The following is a 20,385-nucleotide window of genomic DNA, read 5'->3' as shown; positions in this document are numbered from 1 at the left end:
GCATTTTAGATAGATCACTCTGGCCGCATAGCCTGGGGGGGACAAAAGTGGCAGAAGGTGACCACTGTTATAGACATTCTGGTAAGGGATGATGCTGGCTGTCTCCAGGAGACCAGGGAGGTGACGGTGAGGAATGTCCTTGGCCCCTAAACATGGCCACATTGAGTGGAGATGCATTCCTCATCCCCGCCCCCCCCCCCCCCGACCCCTAGGTGTCTCTTATCACCGTTTGGGCATCCTTGGCCCCACCCCTCTGCTCAGATGGAATCCCCAGGACATGTGGCTAGTGGACTGTTTTCAAAAACGCTGATGTGTTGGTTGTGCTGTGCCTTCCCGCAGACAAATGTGCTTCAGGAGGAGAAAGACAGCTGTGAAGATTTCTCCCAGCTCCTGAGGAGCTTTGAGCACTGGTTGCAGGTGGATAATTCCAAGTTGGTTAGAATCATCGCCATGAGAACTGCCACCGCCAAGGACCTGAGGACCAGAGAAACAAAACTGCAGGTTTGTTCCCAAGGAAAGGCCCTGTTTCCGAAGGATTTGCCCCCAGAGATGTGCTTGTCGCCAGGGAGTTCTAAAAACAGGAGCACATACATAGCCCTTGAGCTGTTCTGGCTTGTGTATAAATAATAGTTTTTAAAACTTTTTTGCCTCAGGGCTTCCCTGGTAGCGCAGTAAAGAATCTGCCTGCCAATGCAGGGGACAAGGGTTCGATCCCAGGCTGCGGAGCAACTAAGCCCGTGTGCCACAACTACTGAGCCTGCGCTCTAGAGCCCACAAGCCACAACTATTGAAGCCCACGCGCCTAGAGCCCGTGATCCGCAACAAGAGAAGCCACCGCAATGAGAAACCCGCGTGCAGCAATGAAGACCCAACGCAGCCAAAAAATACATAGATAAATTTGTAAAAAAAAAAAAAAAAAAGAAGAAGAAAACTTTTTTGCTTCCAATATTTTAGAAGAACCATCCATTCGTTCATCTCTTCATTCAGCCTACTGCTGTAGTCCCCAACTTGGAAAATATCACCACTAATCACCATTCTTTTATCGGTTAACTCTTGCTATGGAACAAGCCATTCCAACAGTTTGTAGCTTAAGAGAACAACTGTTTATTTAATTCATGATTCTGAAGTTTGGCAGTTCAGACTGACTGAGGTCAGCGGGCATCGCTTCTGATCTTGGCTGGGTGCCCATATTTGTAGACCAGCAGGGTGGCTGTCTTCTGGAGCTCGGTGGGCTATTCGAGATGAGCACGAGGTGCACCACTCATCTCTTATCCTCCTGCAGGGCAGCCTGGGCTTCCCAGAACAGAGGCAGGGTCTGAGAGAGCGAGTGGGGGCATGCAGGGCCTTTTCAGGCCTAGGCTAGAAACTGGCACAACATCGTTTCCCCTGCATTCTGTTGGACAAAGAAAGTCACGAGGCCTGTTCAGATTCAAGGGGAGAGAAAATAGACTCCACCTCTTGATGGGAAATGTTGCAAAGTCATATTGCAAAAGGCGTGGATGTGGCAGGGGGCTGGAGGATTAATCCATCTACCACAAATCTTTCTCCTTCTCCCACATCGAATTAGTCGCCAAGCCCTGCTTGATTCCACCCCCTGGGTTTTTGTCGTTTGTTTCCTCACTACCACTGTCTTAATCTAGGCATTTATCATTTTTGACCTTGACTATGACAATAGCCTCCAAGCTGGCCTCCCTCCTTCCTGTTGGGTCCGCATCTCAGTAATGGCTCATTCTGTAGCCAGAGTGACCGTTCAGAATCCTAAATATGACCTTGTCTTCCCCCAGTGAAAACATTTCAGTGTAGCGTTCAACCTCCCGAGTTTATCACGCAGGGCCTTATTCTGTGGGCTGCCTCTTAAGTGAAATCTGAATGGCTCCTCCGGACCAACCAGGTGGGACCTCCTCGGCCATTTGGAAGGCACACGTGACCCTGTCTTTCTCCCTCTAGGAGCTGGAGGCTCGGGTACCAGAAGGTCAGCATCTCTTTGAAAACCTCCTTCGTCTCAGGCCAGCGAGGGGGTCCTCAGATAAGCTGGAGGATCTGCGCTACCGGTGGATGCTCTACAAGTCCAAACTAAAGGACTCCGGCCACCTGCGTGTACGTGCTGAGGATGCACAGGTCCCAGGCCCTGGGGAGACACAGCTGGGCCCGCATCCGCTCTGCCCCATGCCTCCACAGACCAGGCTGAGGGGACCACCCAGAGAGAGGAGACGGAGACTCAGGGGTCCTAGGCGCGTGACTTGCAATGTGTCATTTGGCCCTCCTGCCACCCATGGAGGCTGGAGCTCCAATAACGACAGCTTTGCTACTTACCAACCTGAAACCGTGACGTGCATCGTCCCATTCCGTGCTTACAGCAGCCCTCTGCCGGAGTAATTGCAGCTCCAGCCTCCAGAGTGGGGCTGAGACTCTGAGAGTTAAAAAACTCACCCAAGTCCACATGGCTAGGAAGGGGCAAAGCCAGCACTAAGCGCACCCTGGTGTTGGAGGCATGACAGAGGGAACGCTGGAGTGGGACCTGCGATCTAGGCCCCCTCCTCCACTAACCTGCTTTGTGACATTGAGGAAGCACCCTCCCCCTAGGCGCCCCCAGGTCTCACACAAAACAATAACAATAGCTAAACTCGTAACAGTCTTTATTAAATGCTATGTCCTCATTACGGCACCGTTATTAGTCCCTGAGAACCGATAGGGAAACTGAGGCACGGAGGTTAATCCAAGGACAGGGTGGGTGGCCTCCTGGGGCCCTTTAGGCCCTCAGACCCCAGACTCCAAGCTTTGGGGCTGCAGCTTTTCTGGCCCTGAAACAGCCATGTCGGCCACTAGGTGTCACCCCAGCCCCAGCCAGGTCAGCATGCCCGTGGCCTTGGCCCAGGGCTTCCCAGACAGGATCCCCACCTGGGCCCCATGCGCGTTAAAAAGCTCATTAAATTGAATCACCTGCTGGTTCAGCCTGTCCAGATGACCACAAGTTTTAAAGAAACACTCCCCTGACAAAATGAATATTCCATTACAGGCTCTGCTGGGATTTAAGTTTCACTCACTTAACTTCGTTTTTTTTTTTTTTCCCTTTTCCTCTCCTTACCTAAAATAACAGACGCAGAATTCTCCAGGGGAGCCGACTGGATTCCAAAAGGTATGGTGTCTGCCATCTGCTCCACACAGCTAGAGGGCAGGGCGTTTGGAGGGTTGCTGGGCCTGTGATGCTGGGGCAGGACCCCTGGGCTTTCTGGAAGGTTCCATGAGGTCTGAGGGACGTTTCTGGGGAATCGGCTCTGGGCTGCACAGTGCTGGGCCCCCGGGGGTCCTTGCTGTCAGGGATGCACAGTGTTCTCAGCTGTGACAGGACACGGGAGGAGTGAGCAAGGACACTGCTGTGACAGCAGTCGTAAACTGGGACGGTCCCAGGAAACCTGGACCACTCCGGGTCACTGGAGCTCGCGGCCACCTGAGTAGTAGACGGGCATCCGGGGGGGACAAAAAAGGAAGGGGTGAAGCACTCAGAGCCCCTCCCGCGGGGCTTGAAGGCCAAAGTAACGACAGTAACAGCAGTAATCATGGTAATAACGAGGAATAAGAATTATTACTCTACATCCTACGTGTTGCCCATCCAGTGTGTGCCAGGTTCTGTGCCAAATCGCGGTGAGGGCGTTTCATTCAACTGTCCCCTAGACACCCAGCAGGCATCACTACCGCCATGTTAAGCATGAGGCAAACAAGGGAGGGCAAGATCGGAGTGACGTGTCCAGTCAAGGCGCACGGCTCCTGAGTGCCCTCTGGCCTCTGCCTCCTAAGCCCACACGTAACCATCCACTCTGTGCCTTGGAGAAAGCATCCCTGGGGGCTGGAGGCTCTCCCCCCTTCTGGAAAAGTCCCGTGTAAATTGGTGTCCCCAGCGCCACCTTTTCTGAGAGCACACTTGTTGTCCTGACAAGCGTTGGCTCATGACGTGAGCCTGCAGCACGCTCTGCTCCAAAGAGCCCGGCGGCCACGAGACCTCTCAGGCCCTGCAGTCTGTGTTCCCAGGGGCTCTGTCCACCTGGACTTCTTGGTCTCCAGCTGGTGTTCATGTCTCCATCTGTGCGACGGCAGGTGTCCCCGGGACTGGCTGGGGCAGTCACAAGACCAATGCTGCGCTCTGGGCCTGGCGTCCACCAGCTTTGCGGCCTCGGGCAAGTTGCTTTGACTCTTGGGGCTTACTTTCCCCATCTGTAAAATGGAACCATCAGTGCCGACTTTATTTACTTCATGAACGAACTTTGAAGATCATGTGAACTGTTGTTCGTTCTTTAGAGGAGACCGGAAGCCCTGGTTTTCCCCCCTGATTTAGAAGAACAGAGGGCAGGAAGGCAGGGTGGCGCACACAGCCCAGCCTGTGACTCCTGGTGGCACAGGGGGGCTCAGGGCCCGGTGTCCAGGCTGTCTCCAACTCCTGCTCTTCAAGCCACTCTGGTTGGGAGCCCCATCTATGTGGCTCCAGGCCAGAGTCCAGGGGCAGCCATGTCTGGGTCCTGTGGTGTTTTTGAGTAGGGGGGCGCTTGGCTGGCTGACACCAGCCCTGCAGCGCAGACTCAGGTCCCTGGCAGGTTCATGTGGAATGTTCACCACCCTAGGTTCATTGACCGGCTCCTCATTCGTTCATTTCACAGATACGTACTGAGCACTGACTTTGTACCAAGCACTGTTTCAGGTACTGGGGATAGCTCACCAGAGCAAAGGCCTGCTCGGGGAGTGCTGGGTGGAGGGGTTTGGGAGAGAGGCTCACACCCACAGCCGGTGTTGCCCGCACGATGTCGAGTCTCTGGCCAGGGACCGCCCAAGGACAGCAGGGGCTTGAGGTCTTTACAGCTACAGGGTTGATCTTATCTATGACTGTCCCACGTTGGGCACAGTTTCGTGGGATATGCAAAGCAGGCAGACTCTAAATGGCTAAAACAAATCTTCTTATTCAGGCTTCATTTAGAAACAAATGGGTGTGTGAAAGTTTGAGTTCAGTGCTGGCTGGCTTTTGAGCTCGTGGGTCTGAGCCCCCTGTGAAGAAGGAAGCAACTGGGAAGCCGATCTGCAGGGGCATCTGGGGTTCCTTCACACGAGCTTGTTTCAGCACAGATTTCTGGGTCCCACATCAGAGTTTCTGATGCATTAGGTCTGGGGGGGTGCCTAGGATCTGCATGTCCATCGAGCTCCCAGATGACGCTGTTGCTGCTGGCCCGGGGACCAGACTTTGAGAACTGCTGCTGTACGCTCTGGATCTGAGTCCAGGATCCACCATCAGTGTGTGTGACCGTTGGCGAGTCACTTAACCAGGGTTTTCCAAGGAATAAAATGCGGGTCCGCTGAACTAATAGTTCTTATCGTAGACCAGCAGATTCTTAATTGCCATGTAAATGAGGACCGAGGAGGGTCTGCAGTCACTGCCTCTGCTTCCCTTCCCGATGGCAGAGGGATAGTGCCGCTTCTGGGGGGAGCAGTGGGGGGGCTCCTCCTGCTGGTGCGGCTCTGGTGTTGTTTGGCTGGGAGGGGTGCGCACATGCGTGCGTGGGGCTCCGCACATACACACGCAGGTCTGACAGGTAGAAAATAGGTGCTGTTTTCCGAGGTTGTAATCTTGCCAACTTAAAAACATTCCATATATTAGTTTTAGTCCAAAGGGAAGGGGGGGAAAAAAAAGAAAACCCTGCCCCAAAGCTGATTATTTATGAGCAGTTGGCTCTCCACACTTTTTTTCTCTCTACACACCAAGCCACTGAAAGCTCCAACTACGTCAGTGGCTTCAGCCTGCTTGTTTATATAAACAGAATAATTAAGATTTATTAAATTTGCAGCTGCCTACACACTGGCCAGCTCAGTGCCACCGGATACGTCTGCTTGAAGCAATCAGACACATGAAATGTCATTGCTTTTCGAGCTGCTGTTGGGCTGTGAGTCGACTGAATTCCTGCGCTGGTACAGGGAAGGGGTCCTACCTGAGACAGCCTGTTAGTTGAGGAGCAGATTTGCCAATGCTTGCCTTTGCCGGCGTGCACTGGGCGGGGCCACATGCCCGTGTGCAGGCATGGAGAGCAGATTCCTCCCGGGCGTCCCATGCTGTGGCCTCTGGGTGACGGGTCCAGATGGTGAGAGGCTCGAGAGTGGCATTTTATTCACAGGTTTTAGACTCATAATTATTCACATTTTCACCTCTCGGGAATGGGGTGTCCTATTACAATCTAGTTTTTCCAGCGAAGACTGGGGCTTACTTTTTTCTGCCACCCGGGACACTTTCCACCTGAGATTTCTTTAAATTAAAATCTCTCCTTGGAGGTTGAGTTTTGTTTTCCATTGGACCACACTGATTGTGTCAATTTAGATGACCCACCTCTGGGAGCTCTGGACTGAGGTTCAAATTCTCAGGGTAGACTTTATTTCCTGCCCGCACCCGGTGCCAAGATAAGACCTGGGATTTCCTTGCTTCCCCTTTCGGTGGGGCGCGATGAACCCTCGGTTCCCCCTGACCCTGAACGCATAGCCCCGTGTGGCCCCGGCATTAGGTGGGATCTCCAATCAGACGCTCCATGTTGGTTGTTGGGTCTCTTTCTTTCTTAGCCGTGTGTAAAATAGTGCTGCACCTTACATTCAGCGTGGTAGAGCAGAAGAAATATTGTAAGACCAAATCTCAGAACTCACTAAATCTCTTAGTGAGTTTTCCACGTTAGGCAATAACTTTCTCTCACAATATCTATGCTTTTTTTTTCTTTTCATTTGTTAGTTCACTTTATTATTCATTCAATAGCTATGGTTTTAAAAAATCATCACTATTAACCAGAGTTCATAGTTAACGTTAGGGTTCACCTTTTGTGTTGCACATTCTGTGGGCTTTGACAAATGTCTGATGACGTTGCAGTGTCACGCAGAATGGTGTCACTGCCTTAACCTTCTCTCAGCTCTTCCTCTTTATCCCTCTCCCCTCCCCCAGAGCCCCAGCAACCACTGATTTTCTTCCTTCTTTCACTTAGCAACATGCACTAGAGTTTCCTCCATGCCTTTTTGTGGCTGATATTTCATTTCCCTTTACACAGAATAACATTCCATTGTAGGCATGTACCATTTACAGTCTTTTATAGCCTTTTCCGCAGTCCAGGATCCAACCTAGGATCACACGTTACATGCAGTCATCACACCTCTTTAGTCTCTCTAAGCTGGGACCAGTCCTCAGTTTTTCTTGACCTTGACCTTCTTGAGTACAGGCCAGATATTCTGTAGAATGTCCCTCACTTTGGGTTTCCCCGGTGTTTCCCTGCTCTGCATTTCTGGAAGGCATATCCCAGAGTGATGCTGTGTTCTCACTGCATCTTATTGGGCACATGTGATGTTGATACACCCCCATATTGGTGATGCTGATTCTGATCACGTGATGAGGGTGATGACTGTCAAATTTCTCGCCTGTGAAACTGCTCTCATTTCTTTTATAATTAATAAGAACTAACTGCTCAGAGACCCTAGAAATACAGCGCCTCTTTCTTACATGGTCACATCCACCGGGTTCTCTGGGGCCTCTTTCCCTCTCACGACTCACTCTCTCCGCAGCAGTTCCTTCCTGCCGTGGCTTTGTTCCCCAACTCTAGGCCTCTCTCTCTCTCTGGTCCACCTCTGGTCTGGGTCTCCTTCTAGCTTCAGTGCCAAGGCCCAAGCTAGATGTGGGATGTTTACCCGGGAGACCCCTCGACTCAGCATGTCTAAAGCTGACCTCGCCGTATTCCCTGTGTCCAGCCAAACCCCGTTCCCCATATCAGCAAAGCATCCTCACTACCCAGTCTCCCAAGCTGGATGCCTCTGGGTCACCCTAGACCCTCCCTGACCTGGGTTCTGTCCTAGACTCAAAAGAGCCTGGTCATGGATGGATCTCAGATGAGGAAAGATGAGGGAAGGAAGGGAAGGGAAGGGAGCCTTGTGTCCATACATCTGCTGCTGAATGGGGCTCTGTCCTCTCTTGAGTAATAATAAGGTCACTCCTCAGTCCGATCATTTCATCCAGAGGTTCTTCCCATCAATCACCAAACCACCTCCAAAAAGCCAGCTCAGACCGTCTCATCTTCATCCTCCCCCAAACCAAGCCAGGGGGCTGGAAAAACACAGTTCTGTAGCCTGACCATCGCATGCAGGGCTGGCCCAGTAGGAGATAACATTAACCCCGCCCCTCCCCAGCCTCGGCCCTCCTGTGCCTGGGTGGGAGCTCTCCGCCGCCTCTGAGCATCCTGGGGAGTGAGTTTGGGCTCTGACTCAGTGCTTCGGCACCAAGAACTTGGTGACGAAGATATTCAAGGTGCTGTGGGCAGGACCCAGCCCAAGATCTGTGATGTCCTGAGACTCCCTGTACCAGTCAAGGAGACGCAGCCCCCTGCTGGGGGTTCTCGAGGAACGCCAGTGGGAGCAAGCCAGCCAGCATGTGGCTTGGCGTCTGTCAGAGGGACCTTCAGGGACTGAACTCATTGCCAAGTGAGAGTCTAGTGAGGGGCATTGGTGCCGGTCCATCTTGAATAGCCAGAAAAAAGCTGGCCCCTGCCCATCACCTTGAGCTCTTGGCACTGGCCTGGAAGCGTCTTTGTGCTGGAGAATGAGACCGAACTAGCTCCTGGGAAAGACTCTGCAAGCCGAAGTGGTGTTGCCGTGGGACTTCCATACCCAGGGCCCCGGGTCAGGGTGGGACCAGCTTCAACAGAGGCCCAGGGGGACTTTTGTCATTGTTGCTGCTGCTTCTTATGAGAAATGCCGCATGGGATGGTGGGAAGAGCCTGGCTGTGGAGCCATGCTGGCAATCTGAGCCTGTCCATGTGACCTTGGGCTAGTTATTTCCTGCGGGCTCAGTTTCTTCTTCTGAGAAATGGGCACAGGGTACCTCCCAGAGCTGGGCAGGAGCTCAGGAAGCCCGTGAGTGAGGAGACGAGCTGAGCGCGGGGCTGGGGTGTGCTCAGTGTTGTTCATTCACGTGTGGAGCCCAGATGCTCTGGGGGAGCCATCAGGACAGCGTGGACAGTTCACTGACAGGTCAGTGAGTGTCTGCGTGGTCACACCACAGGCACCGAGGGAGGAGCAGATGGCCAGATGCACAGGAAGGGAAAGAGCCTCTTATTCATTGTTTCGTTCATTCAGTAGGTATTTACTGCACATTGCTGAGGATACAGCGATGAACCAAACTAATGTAGACCCTGCCTCCAAGGAGCCAAGGGCAACACAGACTTTAAGTGGTAACCCAGAGGAAAGGCATTGGTGCCGTGAGAACGTGGAATGGGCCTTTTTTTGGTTTAGAGGCAGGGAAGGTTCCCCAGAGGAAGCGACTCACAAGTTGAGATTAGAATGATCAGTAGGAGCTAACCAGGTGCATTGGAGAAAGGGGGGAAATGGGTCTTCCAGCAGAAGGGATAACCTGTGCAAAGGCCCTGTGGCAGGAGGATCTGAGGGCCTTTAAGGGGCCAAGAGATGGCGTTTAGGGAGAGCAGTGTCTTCCTTTCTGATGGGGCTGAGGAGGTTGATAGTGTCTGATTCTTGGCACCCCGGGTGCAGGGGGAAGCTTAGGGGTCTAGTAGAAGCTGCCCATCTGCCCTGGGCAGTTGGAGGAGTAAAGGAATGAGTATTTGCCAAGGACCATTGGCATGTTGGCTCATCATTTGCATGTTGAGCGTAAGCTGCATTGCCCTGTTTATGCTTATGACTCTGGCAGGCAGGTGTCAGTCTCCCTTTGCCTTGACAGATGGAGGCACTGAGGCTCAGAGAGGCTGAGTGACCTGTCCTAGGTCACACAGCTGGGAAGTGACAGGGCCAGGGTTAGAACCCAGGACTCCAAGCCTTTTCTTTCCCCTACATCCTTTTTCATCAATGGCAGAAGATTAAGTCACATTTACTGTGATAAACTCATCTTGCCTGAACTCCTCAAAACTGCAGAGTCTCAGGTTCGTGGGAGATATTGGAGGACTCAAGCATTTCATCACCCTCCACAACATCACCTGTTTCCTCCCCACCACCATGTGCTATCAACGCTCTGCTTCCACACCCTAAGGAATGGGGAGCTTATCACTTCCCGAGGAAGCCCCTTCTCTCTTTGGATAGCTCTAACAGAGCAGGACACACGTAGTACTTTCTATGGGGAAACTGAGGCACAGAGAATCTCCCAGATCTGGGAAGAGCTGAGATTGTCAATTTCTTTGTTGGCTTCTTAGACAGTAGTTCATGCCTATTTGTGTGTGTGTGTGTGTGCGTGCACACATTTGTTTTCTAAGCATTTGAGAATCATATTAAAGTGTGTCTTCTATTTTAAAGGGCATTTTAGAATTCGGGTCCCTCAAAACGAAGATGTGAGCTCTGTGTGAATAGACATGGGGCAGGCAGCAGGACTCCTTGAAAAAGATCACCCCTTGTCAACACTTGTAAATGCAAACATGCTTTGGACCTTCAGAGTTGTTTTCCCCAGCGGATCGTGGCCAAGGCACAACTCCTCACTTAAATAAGCAAAGTGTTAGCTCTGAGAAAGGAGAAGCAAACAGGACCCTTAGACACAGATCTCCACTTGGGAGACCACTAATTACAGGTTTTCAGTTGTGGTGTGAACCCAGGCTAGCGGGGGGGCCTACATGTTGCCTCGCCCTCTTTCCCTCTCCTGGGTGGGTCAGAGATTTGGAATCGGGCAAAGTCAACATGAAGTGTCAAAGAGTCAAGTTAGACCCCCAGAGACTGAGGCATTGCTACACGAGTCGAGTAGGTGGGTAAGAGCACGTGGCAGCCAGGTCTGACCCAGCCTGGCAGCTGTGGGAAGATCCTGTCTCCTCTGTGGACATCGTTCAGCTATTTAAATGACTTATCACACACACACACACACACACACACACACACACACACACACACACACACACAGACACACACACACACACACACACTCCTGAAGTCACTGCTGAGATAAATGCAGCCAGCAATGCTTCTCCATTGTGTGGGTTATAAGAAGTCTGTTTCTACAAAATCAGTGTCTAGGGCCTTTGGTGAGTGAGAACACCTGGAGTTGGAGGCATAGGGTCAAGTGTTATCAAGCTGGAGGAGATAGTTGGGGCAGGAGAGTGGGTGAGATGACTCAGGTATGAGAGGTAGAGAGAGAGGAGTGCTCAGGTCAGAACCTCGCAGAAACACCTGCATAGTTCCTCTCAGCATCATCCCCGCCACCATCAGCATCACTATCATCATGCCCATCCTCCCCAGCATCATTATCACTATCACTTGACTTGGTACCCTGGAAAGTGAACCTTTGGTTCTTCAGGGAGCCAGTAGGTATATTCTATAATAATAGTACTAGTAATAAGAGCGTATATACTTTTTTAAAAATTTATGTATTTATTTATTTATTTTGGCTGTACCAGCTCTTAGTTGCGGCACGCGGGATCTTCGTCGCGGCATGCGGGCTTCTTAGTTGTGGCATGTGGACTCTTAGATGTGGCATGTGGACTTCTTAGTTGCGGCACGCGTGCGGGATCTAGTTCCCGGACTAGGGATCAAACCCAGGCCCCCTGCCTTGGGAGCGTGGAGTCTTACCCACTGGAACACCAGGGAAGTCCCAAGAGCGTATATACTTTTTAATTGGTATATAAATGTACTTTGCTTTGAGTCCTCACCACAACCTGGAAAATGGGGGTAGGTGTTTTATCCCCATTTTGCAGAGAAGGAAACTGAGGCTTAGAGAAGGTATTGACATAGCTAGTGTGTGACAGAGTCTTCACTGGAGCCCAGTCGGCCAAGCTCCTGAGAACTGGGCCCCTGCCCTGCACCGTGCTGTATCTTGAGTGTGGGGCCTCCGCTTTACGGGGTGGCCAGCTCTTGGCTCTGCACTCCCGTGAAGTTGCAACCCAGCCAGTCCCTCTAGAATTTAGGAAATGTCCTGTGGCTGCTTTCATGGACGTCGCAGCAAAGAAACCCATTAGACGTTTGGACTTGTGAGATTGGCATTCAGGTGATATTGAGGGTGTTGATGATGAACAAGGAGAGGGAGGAAACGAAGAAGAAAGAGGAAGAGGAGGAGATGAAGAAATTGAGATTATGGTGGTGACGGTGGTGACCGTGATTTAGATGGTGATAGTTTTTGTTTTCTTTTATTGTTATTTTTTCAAACCCTGTGTCAAGGGCTGATGTTCAGTAGATTGCAGCAAGGGAGCTGCTCTGCTACTTATGAAACGCTGACCCAGAAGTAGGTCATCTTCAAATGGTTTACATTCCCCATGAATGTGTCTTGTAATGGGTGAGGGGGCAGCACCCTTTCCACCAGCACCCCTGTTTCCTGGGAAGAGGGGGGCTCCACACTGGGGCACGTGGCGGGGACAGAGGGGAACTGGCCAACTGGGGCCCTGCAGTGCTGCTGCATGGTTCTGCCTGTGCGGGATTCTGACTTAGAGGTCTTTAGTCATAATCCCACAGATGGTAGCTTCACCGCATTGGCCAAACACATGCACCAAAGATGGTGATTGTAGTAATGATGCCTAATAATAATGGCAGCAGCTTTGAGGACCTGCTCTGTGCCAGGCTCTGTCTCATTGAATCCTCACAACAACTCTGTCAGGTAGGTGCCATTATTCCCCCTATTTATAGATGGAAATCTGAAGTTTAGCGAGATTGAGTGACCTTCTTAAGATTCACACCCGCAACTCTTATAACCTGGCAAAGATTTATGTAATCATGGACAAAGCCTGTAACTTTTTTATCCTCTTCCTTTCTGAGTGGTTTGAGAAAACTAGAGATCTTTGTTTCCGGCAGAACTGACATTAGTCCCACTTCACAGATGGGAAAACGGAGGCCCATGCGGTTGGAGAGTCCTCCCGGAGCCACTGCTGCTCCTGCGTCATCCCAGCCCTCTCCTCCCGAGCCCACGCTCATCCGGAGCCCACTCACATCTCCTGCTTTGGTTCTGCAGACCCAGCGGTGGCGAGGGCTCGGCTCCCTCTGCCGGAAGGTGTGCTGCGTGGCGCTCCCCCTGCAGCTGCTGCTGCTGCTCTGCCTGCTGCTGCTCTTCCTGCTTCCCGTCAGGGAGGCGGACCGCAGCTGCACGCTGGCCAACAACTTTGCCCGCTCCTTCACGCTCACTCTCCGCTACGACGGCCCCCCGCCCACCTAGCCCCCTGGCGGCGCTCCGGGGACTTTCTTCTCCAAACTTCCATGTGCCCCAGCCTCCTCCAGAAGATGCTGGGGAAACTGGAAACAGGGGCAGGCCAGAGCCTGCCGGGCTGCATCCATGTAAATACTGTATTGATGTTCCCAGAGCAAAAGTACTTTTTATACAGTGTTGTCTTCGTCTATTTATACTAAACATGTTCTATGTGGGACTAGGGAATAATGCATAGCATTTTTATATGCTCTCTATGTAAATGCTCAGTATGTATGATTTCATATATGACCTCTATTTGTCTTTGGGAAAATTCCCAGCAGTGTTTTTGTCCAGTGGGATCTTGTGGCATTTTGGCCTTGGTCTGCAGTCAGCCCTGGAAAGCAGGAACAATAACAGGTCGCTTTTATGACCACCTCCTATCCAGAAGCCAAGCCCTACACCCAGATGTTCATGAAGAGGACTCTGAGCTGTCAGCATAGAAGAGCAACCCTGGCCCTCATTCAGAGCCCAGTGACTCTTAACTCTAGGTACAGTGAGAACAACCATGCTTGTCTATGTTTTAGAATGACAGCAGATTAGATGCTGTGGATTAGAAGCAGAAAGGGTGCCGATCCCAGGCCGGCTCAATGGCAGCAATGAAAAGTGGCAAGTGATAGAGTGAAATTAAGGGAGGAAAAGAAGAACTCCGAAGAGCAGACCCAGAACTAAGAAAGCACAGCAGAGGGCTTCCCTGGTGGCGCGGTGGTTGGGAGTCCGCCTGCCGATGCAGGGGACGCGGGTTCGTGCCCCGGTCCGGGAAGATCCCACATGCCGCAGAGCGTGAGCCATAGCCGCTGAGCCTGCGTGTCCGGAGCCTGTGCTCCGCAACGGGAGAGGCCATAGCACTGAGAGGCCCGCGTACCGCAAAAAAAAAAAAAAAAAGAAAGAAAAAGAAAGCACAGCAGAATGGGGACCTCAAGGAGCCCGAACAGCCCAGACCAGTGATGAAGGTTCATGGTCAGGACAGTGCGTCTTCAGGGAATGGTTAGATCATGCCACGTGTTCTCTGCTCTGTTCAGGGAGAAAATGAAGGAGAGGAAGCTTATTAAGCTTTCCACGCAGAATGATGAGCGCACTCTGTGTGTAGCACCCACCTGACAGTGCCAGGGAAGATGTGTTACCTCCGTTGCTCTTAAGCTGGGTTTTTCATCATCTATGACTCGGGCTGAAGGGACAGAGGGGAGCATCTGCCACGCCAGGGTCCAGAGATCAAGGGTCCAAGGTAGAGAGTGGAGGTCCGCCGTGGAGCTCAGCCTGTCTGAAGGGCTCTCCCTCCTCCTCCCAGAAGGGACTTTGGAGAGAGGTGGGTCCTGTGTCCCACACATGTGCCCACAAGGGACCCAGGGGCCAGGCGCCCCACCAGGCCCCCTCTGCAGGGGCTTGGCAGTCGGGCCCATGAACCACCTGGGGCCTGAGGCTGGAAATACATCCCTTCCTCCCCGAGGAATTCTGGAATGGTTCCTAAGCGCTTCATAACTGGATCATATTTTCCCTAAATCAACACAAAATTTTCCTTTTTAAAAAATGCTTAGTTCCCACTCTTTACAAATTGATTTTGTCTGTTCAGCTATGCATAGGAGACCAAGAAGGGATTCCTCAGGCCTTTGAAATCACAGTGTTATAGACCAAGAAAGACCTTTAAACAGAGGGGAAACCGAAGACCCGAGAGGGTCCAGACCCCCAGCACGTGCCGCTGCCCCCTGCTCTCTGGAGCACACGGACCCGTCCTTTCCAGCGCAGGCCCAGCCTCAGCACAGCTCTCAGCGCAGGGACCCCGGCGTCCCTGTAACTAGAAAGAGCTGGACATCCACAGGGCGGGAAAACAGCGTCACCGAGAAGGGCTCTCAGCACTGACTCAGAAAGCACACTTTTCTCCAGATATTTAGAAACCAAGCCACAAAGCCATTCTCCACAGGCGATCGCTTTACTGGAAAATCAGGGGCTGTGTGAACCAAGACCTCAGGCCCAGGCAGCTGAGCCCAGATGCCCACTGGGTTGCATTGGTCCAGCCCAAGAAGGTCAGCGCTGTGGCCAGGGCCTTTGAACATCTCCTCTCCCACTCTCCCACTTCACAGCGAGCAGGCAGCGGCCCAGAGAGGGGAAGCAACTTACCCACAGCCACACAGCAAGAGGTGGCCAAGGCCAGAGCTGAGCCTGGTCACCGCTACCCCCAGGCGGCGCCCTGCTCGCGGTCGCCCCATCCCCCCCACCCCATCCGTAACTTCAGAAAGAAAAAGCTCGAAGGATGTGAACACCATTGTGTCCTGCATGTGGGCTCGGGGGAGAAGTGTAATGTGTGGGCTGCTGGGTGGGAGTGTCTGCATATATTTTTTAAACTTTGACAGTGATGCCATAGAGCTTGTTGGCATAACTTTTTTTAAAAAAGAGGATATTTTCATTACTTTCATATAAATGCGGGGCCAATATGATATAACCGTCATTTACTGGTGCTTTTCAAGTGTCATCTCTTGCTTAAAGTGGGTGCAGACAACTGATTTTTATGACTTTCTAGCTTCCTGAGCACCAACCTCGAAGAGCTTTAATGTGCCTTCTTAGAAGGGTGTCGCAGGGGGACCTTCGTGTGTTTATTTTTCCTCTGTCCCCCAGACTGAGAGAGATGGTAAGAAGTGTGAACATCACTGCCCAGCCCAGGGGTGTGTGCGTGCATGTGTGTGTATGTGTGTGTGTGAGAGAGACAGAGACAGAGAGAGAGAGAGAGGAGAGAGACGGAGGAAGGGGGAGGGGGAGGGGAGGAGGAAAAGAGAAACACAGGTGAACCTGATCAAAGCTGCTGTCACCCTCCTTAGCTGTCTCCCCTGATGAGGGACACCCCTCCCCCAGGGTGGCCACGTCTGGGGCAGTGGGAAGATGGGGAGAGGTCCCTGCTAGCTCTGTGGATCCCGAGATGCCAGCGACTTCCTTTGAAGTCTGTTACCTGAGTGTCTCTCACTGGTGGCAGCACAGTGACCCCCAGCAAGCCTCTTGTGTTCCCAGCCCAGTCGGGAATGCACCCTAATTCCCTCTCTCTTGGGAACTCAGCGAATGGCGTGGCGTCTCCCCCTGCTTCTCTCACCCCAGTAGGATTGTCACCTGTCTGGGTCAGCAGCAGAGGAGAGGTGGTCGGGCCATGAGCTGTGAGCACAGGCCCAGCATTAAATACATGGGCCCTTCTTTTCAGGAGCTTTCCCAGAAGCCCCACCCAGACACGTCTGTCGACATCTCACTGGTCAGAACTGTCACATGGTTCCCCTGCATCTCTCAGGAGTCTGGAAACACATCCTCCAACAAAATGGGCATCTCTTAGCGACAAGGAGCGGTAGAGTGGATTGGGGTGGCACTTAGGTGTCTCGGCCCCAGTCACCCTGACCCTCTCCATGTCTTGGTCTCCTGCTCTGTCAGCAGAATTTGGGGGTGTTCATCATTGAGGGGTGAAAATGACCTTCCACCACTGCCCCCCACCTGCCTCCCCTGGTGACGGGGGTCCCTGAGTTTTTCAAGTCCCTCTCCCTCCCCAAGGTGTCACAGCCATTCCCTCCACGCTCAGGACACTTCTAGGTCCACCTTCTTGCAAGACTTGGGAACAGGTAAATAAACCAAAATAAATCAAGTGCCCCGCTTGGCCAGAGTGTGTGCAGGGGCAACCCTCCACGCGCCACCCATCCTGGCCATGTAGGCTCAGGGATAAGCTTTTTAACACTTGTGTGTCTGTATCCAGCCTAGGAAATTTGTAGTTGCTTTAATTTCTTCTGGAACATGAGTTACTCCTGGGTGCAAATCCTGGAAAGAGAGGCTCTCTTGAGCGTTTCCAGGCTGCCCCCCTTCCCCCCATTTTCCAGCAAACCGCTGAGGCCTGGAAAGGGAACGTGGGAGGACACAGCCACAGGTGGCTCCCAGCGTCCGACTGACGGAGCCTCCAGCAGAGGAGCAGATTCAAAGGATTTAAATCATCATTTCTCCCTCGGTTTCAATTACAAGAGAAAGGCCTTCTATTCGTCAAAGTAAGCAAAAGGGGGAATTCATTTTTAAAAAGAAATTTAAAAGACAAAAGCTCATGGTTTAAAAACAGATCTCAAATCAGAGCACCCAGAGCCTGAAAGAACAGTCAGCCAGTTCAGCATCCTCCAGTGCCTGCCTTTTGGTTGTCATAGTAATGTGACAGCTGCTTACAGGTTGGTACCCAACCAGCTTGTTCAGTCAGGGGACAGTAGTCATACAGAGGAACCTCAGTTTCCCCAAGGGTCCCAGGCTTCCTTTCAGGAACGCTTACTTCCAAGCTCAGCCACCAGAGCACAGGGTGGCAGCCCCTCTTCCTATTCTGACGGAATTGGGAGGGAAGAAACAAACTGAGGACCTGCAAGATGGCCCTGACTCCTTCCAAAACCCTCACCATGGAGTCATGGTCTTGTTTTTAGATGCTGAAACCAGAGCACAGAGAGGGTTAGCAGCCTGCCTAAAAGCAACCAGCTTGTGAGCGAGTGGTTGATTCGGGACTTGTGCCCCGGGGTGATGGGCTCCAGGCCTCGCTGTGGAAATTCAGCCCCAGCTACTTTTCGTTTCCTTGGCAGGCCTGGGCCGCTGCTACTTGGGCAGCCGGTTAGCTAGTTGAGGGTAATGTTCCAGCGGAGGGGTTGCAGGGCTTCCTTCTGATGCCCACTGCCCCAGAGAGCTGACAACACCAGGGTGATGTGCTGGGGAACAGAGACAGGGTGCTTACCATCCCCTGGAAAAGCAGAAAGAGACCTCCTCTTGCAGGACAGCTGGAGGGCAGAGCCGGCTTTGGGATGTCGCTGTTCTGATTCCTTCCACTGGAGAAAAAAAGAGGCATTTCTCTCCAGAGGCAGTGGCCTTGCATGTTCTAGAGTTTTACAGGCGAGGAAGAGGTGGACAGAGGAAGTTTTGTGTGAATGTGTGTGTGTGTGTGTACACATATATGTGCATGTGTGTGTATGTGTACTACGTGTTCATCTCCACCCAGAAGCACAGCTACGCAGCCCTTGTTTCCAGCCCTGGGCTTCCGGGCAACAGATACCACCAGCCTGTGGTCTCTGGGAACCTCAGGGTGACCATGCTGGACCCAGGATGTTTCCCCAGGTTCCAGCATTTTATGCCTCTTATAGAAGCAACTGGTTGTTCCCCCGGCTGTTCTCCACACAAAGGGAAGGTCAGCTGACCCCCTGAGATCTCTGCCATCTGGAAACTCCCTCAGGCTGGTTTGGAAAACGATGCCCTCTCTTTTGCTCTGGCTAGCATGCAACCTGCGCTTAGAGGAGGACTTAGCTAAGTGGGTCCTAATTTGCCCATTTCTCTCTTGCTCTGTGTGTCTGTCTGTGTGTTTTAGAAACCAGTGACGTTCAAAGATGCTAAAAACCCAGGAAATGATCATTTAACAGCTTGCGGATAAATATATCTTGGTTTCTGTCCATTTTTCTGCTCTCAACCACTGTTTCTTAAAACATTTATGATCTAAGTATATATGAACGTGCAGTTACTAGCTCTGCATTCTCTTTTCATTTATCTTTGATGGTGTAGGACTCCGCTGAGGAAGTGTCCGCTTTTATTCTTTTCACTTGCTTATTTATATTCATGCATGTTTTCTTTTAGAAAATGTTTAAGGCAAGATTTGAATGTATACATGGTCAACACAAGAATTGTGAGGGTAGAAATAACCTGTTTATTGATGTACACAATCTAGTTTTAACCAGTAAATGGATTGGCTAGTTTTAAAAGTTGCATCTAGAATCAAGAAAGAGAGAGAGAGGGAGAGGGAGGAAGGGAGGGAGAGAGGAAGGAAGAAAGAAACTAGTGATGTTCATAGCATTTGTTGAGCACCTAAAGTACCAGAAGGAGGAAAAATGGCAAGTTTCCAGTACCAGCTCTGGAGGAATGACCACTTTCCCCTCCATTTCCAGAAGACCAGCCCTCTCACTCCAAAGCAGGTGAGCCTGGTGGATTGGTTAGTTTCTCTCGTCACCCTCTAAAGGGAGGGCTCAGGAACCAGAGGGCACCAGACCTCCTCAGAACCCCACCTGGAGGCATCACTGCCTCCCTGCAGTCTGTCTGCCGTCAGTCAAGTCCACAGAGGCCAAGTCAGCCCATCTTTGCTCTTGAAGACCTGGTGACACTAACCTAGTACTGACCAGCTAGCTATTCATGTTGGCTGGACTGGTCTAGTTAATGCACGGTGAGCCAGGCGAGGGCATGGTGGAGTGTGTGTGTGTGTGTGTGTGTGTGTGTGTGTGTGTGTGTATGTTTGATGCTGTGTCCGTGGGTTTTGTTGTCAAAAGCAAACTAAATTTTTGTCATTGTTTAAAATGTTCTGTTATGTAAACAGTAGACACAGGGACCATATCCACTCCCGTCATATTATTTGTGATTGTAAAACACACGTTTGCAGTAAGTTAAGCTTTCTGGAAAGGCAAGCAGAGTGGGAGCAAATGACTGTCTTGGAACATGTGTGTATTATCTTGGTTCATATCAAGTCCAAAGCCGGCCGAGAGCCTCCCCTGCCTTCCCTGCTCGGCGGGGGGAGGGACTCTAGTTTCTTGTCAGTGCTGTGTTTTAAAGTCATGTGAAGTTTTCATCCCCTTTCTGTTGTTCAAGTTGGAAGTAGCCATGTTCTCAAAGATGGTTTGACGTTTTCGCTATTGCTTTATGTTTTCTAAAACGTATCTACTTTATGTTTGGAAATAAAAATCTCTATTTTGGCCTATGAAACATTGTGTGGTTTGGAAGTTCTTTTTCTGAGGTAAAACGGTTTGTCGGAAGAGATTATAAGGAGAAAGATGCCATGTGGCTAAGGCCGACTCATTGTTAAATTCTGACTTCCGGGCAGAATGGAGGCCCGGTTTATTCAGGGGTTGAACTCAAGGCAATAGTGTCTCTCAATCCAATGTGAGCATCAAATCACCTGGGAAGCATCTTCATAAATTTTGGCAGCATCTCCCCAGACCTCCTGGGTCACAGTCTCAGGGGTGAGGGCAGGCCAAGCAAATTGTGGGAATTCCAAAATGCGTTCTGAGTAGAGAGATGGCCCCAGGCAGATCCAGGCTGCGGGGAGGTAACAGCAGGCCCGTCTCCCCAGATCAAAACCCCACTGTGACGGTTTGTTTAACAAACTGTTCTTAGGTTTGGGGATCTGGTTTCCCAACCGACAGTGCATTGGAAGCTGCAGCAGAGGGGACAGCAGAATCAGGAGAAGGGGAGTCCCGTGCCCAGGTTCGAGGAAAGGTCTAAGA

At 51.5% G+C, this 20,385-nt stretch overlaps 1 protein-coding gene across 5 annotated transcripts in view; it reads left to right on the top strand.

The window, feature by feature from the left end:
• SYNE3 (spectrin repeat containing nuclear envelope family member 3) overlaps positions 1-16,354 on the top strand; it is a 91,923-nt gene extending 75,569 nt beyond the window's left edge. For 3 of the 5 annotated variants that reach the window (XM_004262373.4, XM_049705409.1, XM_033419557.2), the window contains 4 exons: positions 340-501; positions 1,948-2,097; positions 3,098-3,136; positions 12,920-16,354. In XM_004262373.4, coding sequence (XP_004262421.1) covers positions 340-501; positions 1,948-2,097; positions 3,098-3,136; positions 12,920-13,120 — 552 coding nt within the window. In that variant the 3' untranslated portion in view covers positions 13,121-16,354. Of the gene's footprint in view, positions 1-339; positions 502-1,947; positions 2,098-3,097; positions 3,137-4,649; positions 4,691-4,952; positions 6,309-12,919 lie in introns of those variants that run through there. The other 2 variants (XM_033419601.2, XM_012531658.3) reach the window with 2 other exon arrangements.
• The last annotated feature ends 4,031 nt before the right edge of the window (positions 16,355-20,385 follow it).

This window comes from Orcinus orca, chromosome 2 (genome assembly GCF_937001465.1).
Source record: "Orcinus orca chromosome 2, mOrcOrc1.1, whole genome shotgun sequence".
Taxonomy (NCBI): Eukaryota; Metazoa; Chordata; class Mammalia; order Artiodactyla; family Delphinidae; genus Orcinus; species Orcinus orca.
This window is presented reverse-complemented; position numbering and strand designations above follow the sequence as displayed.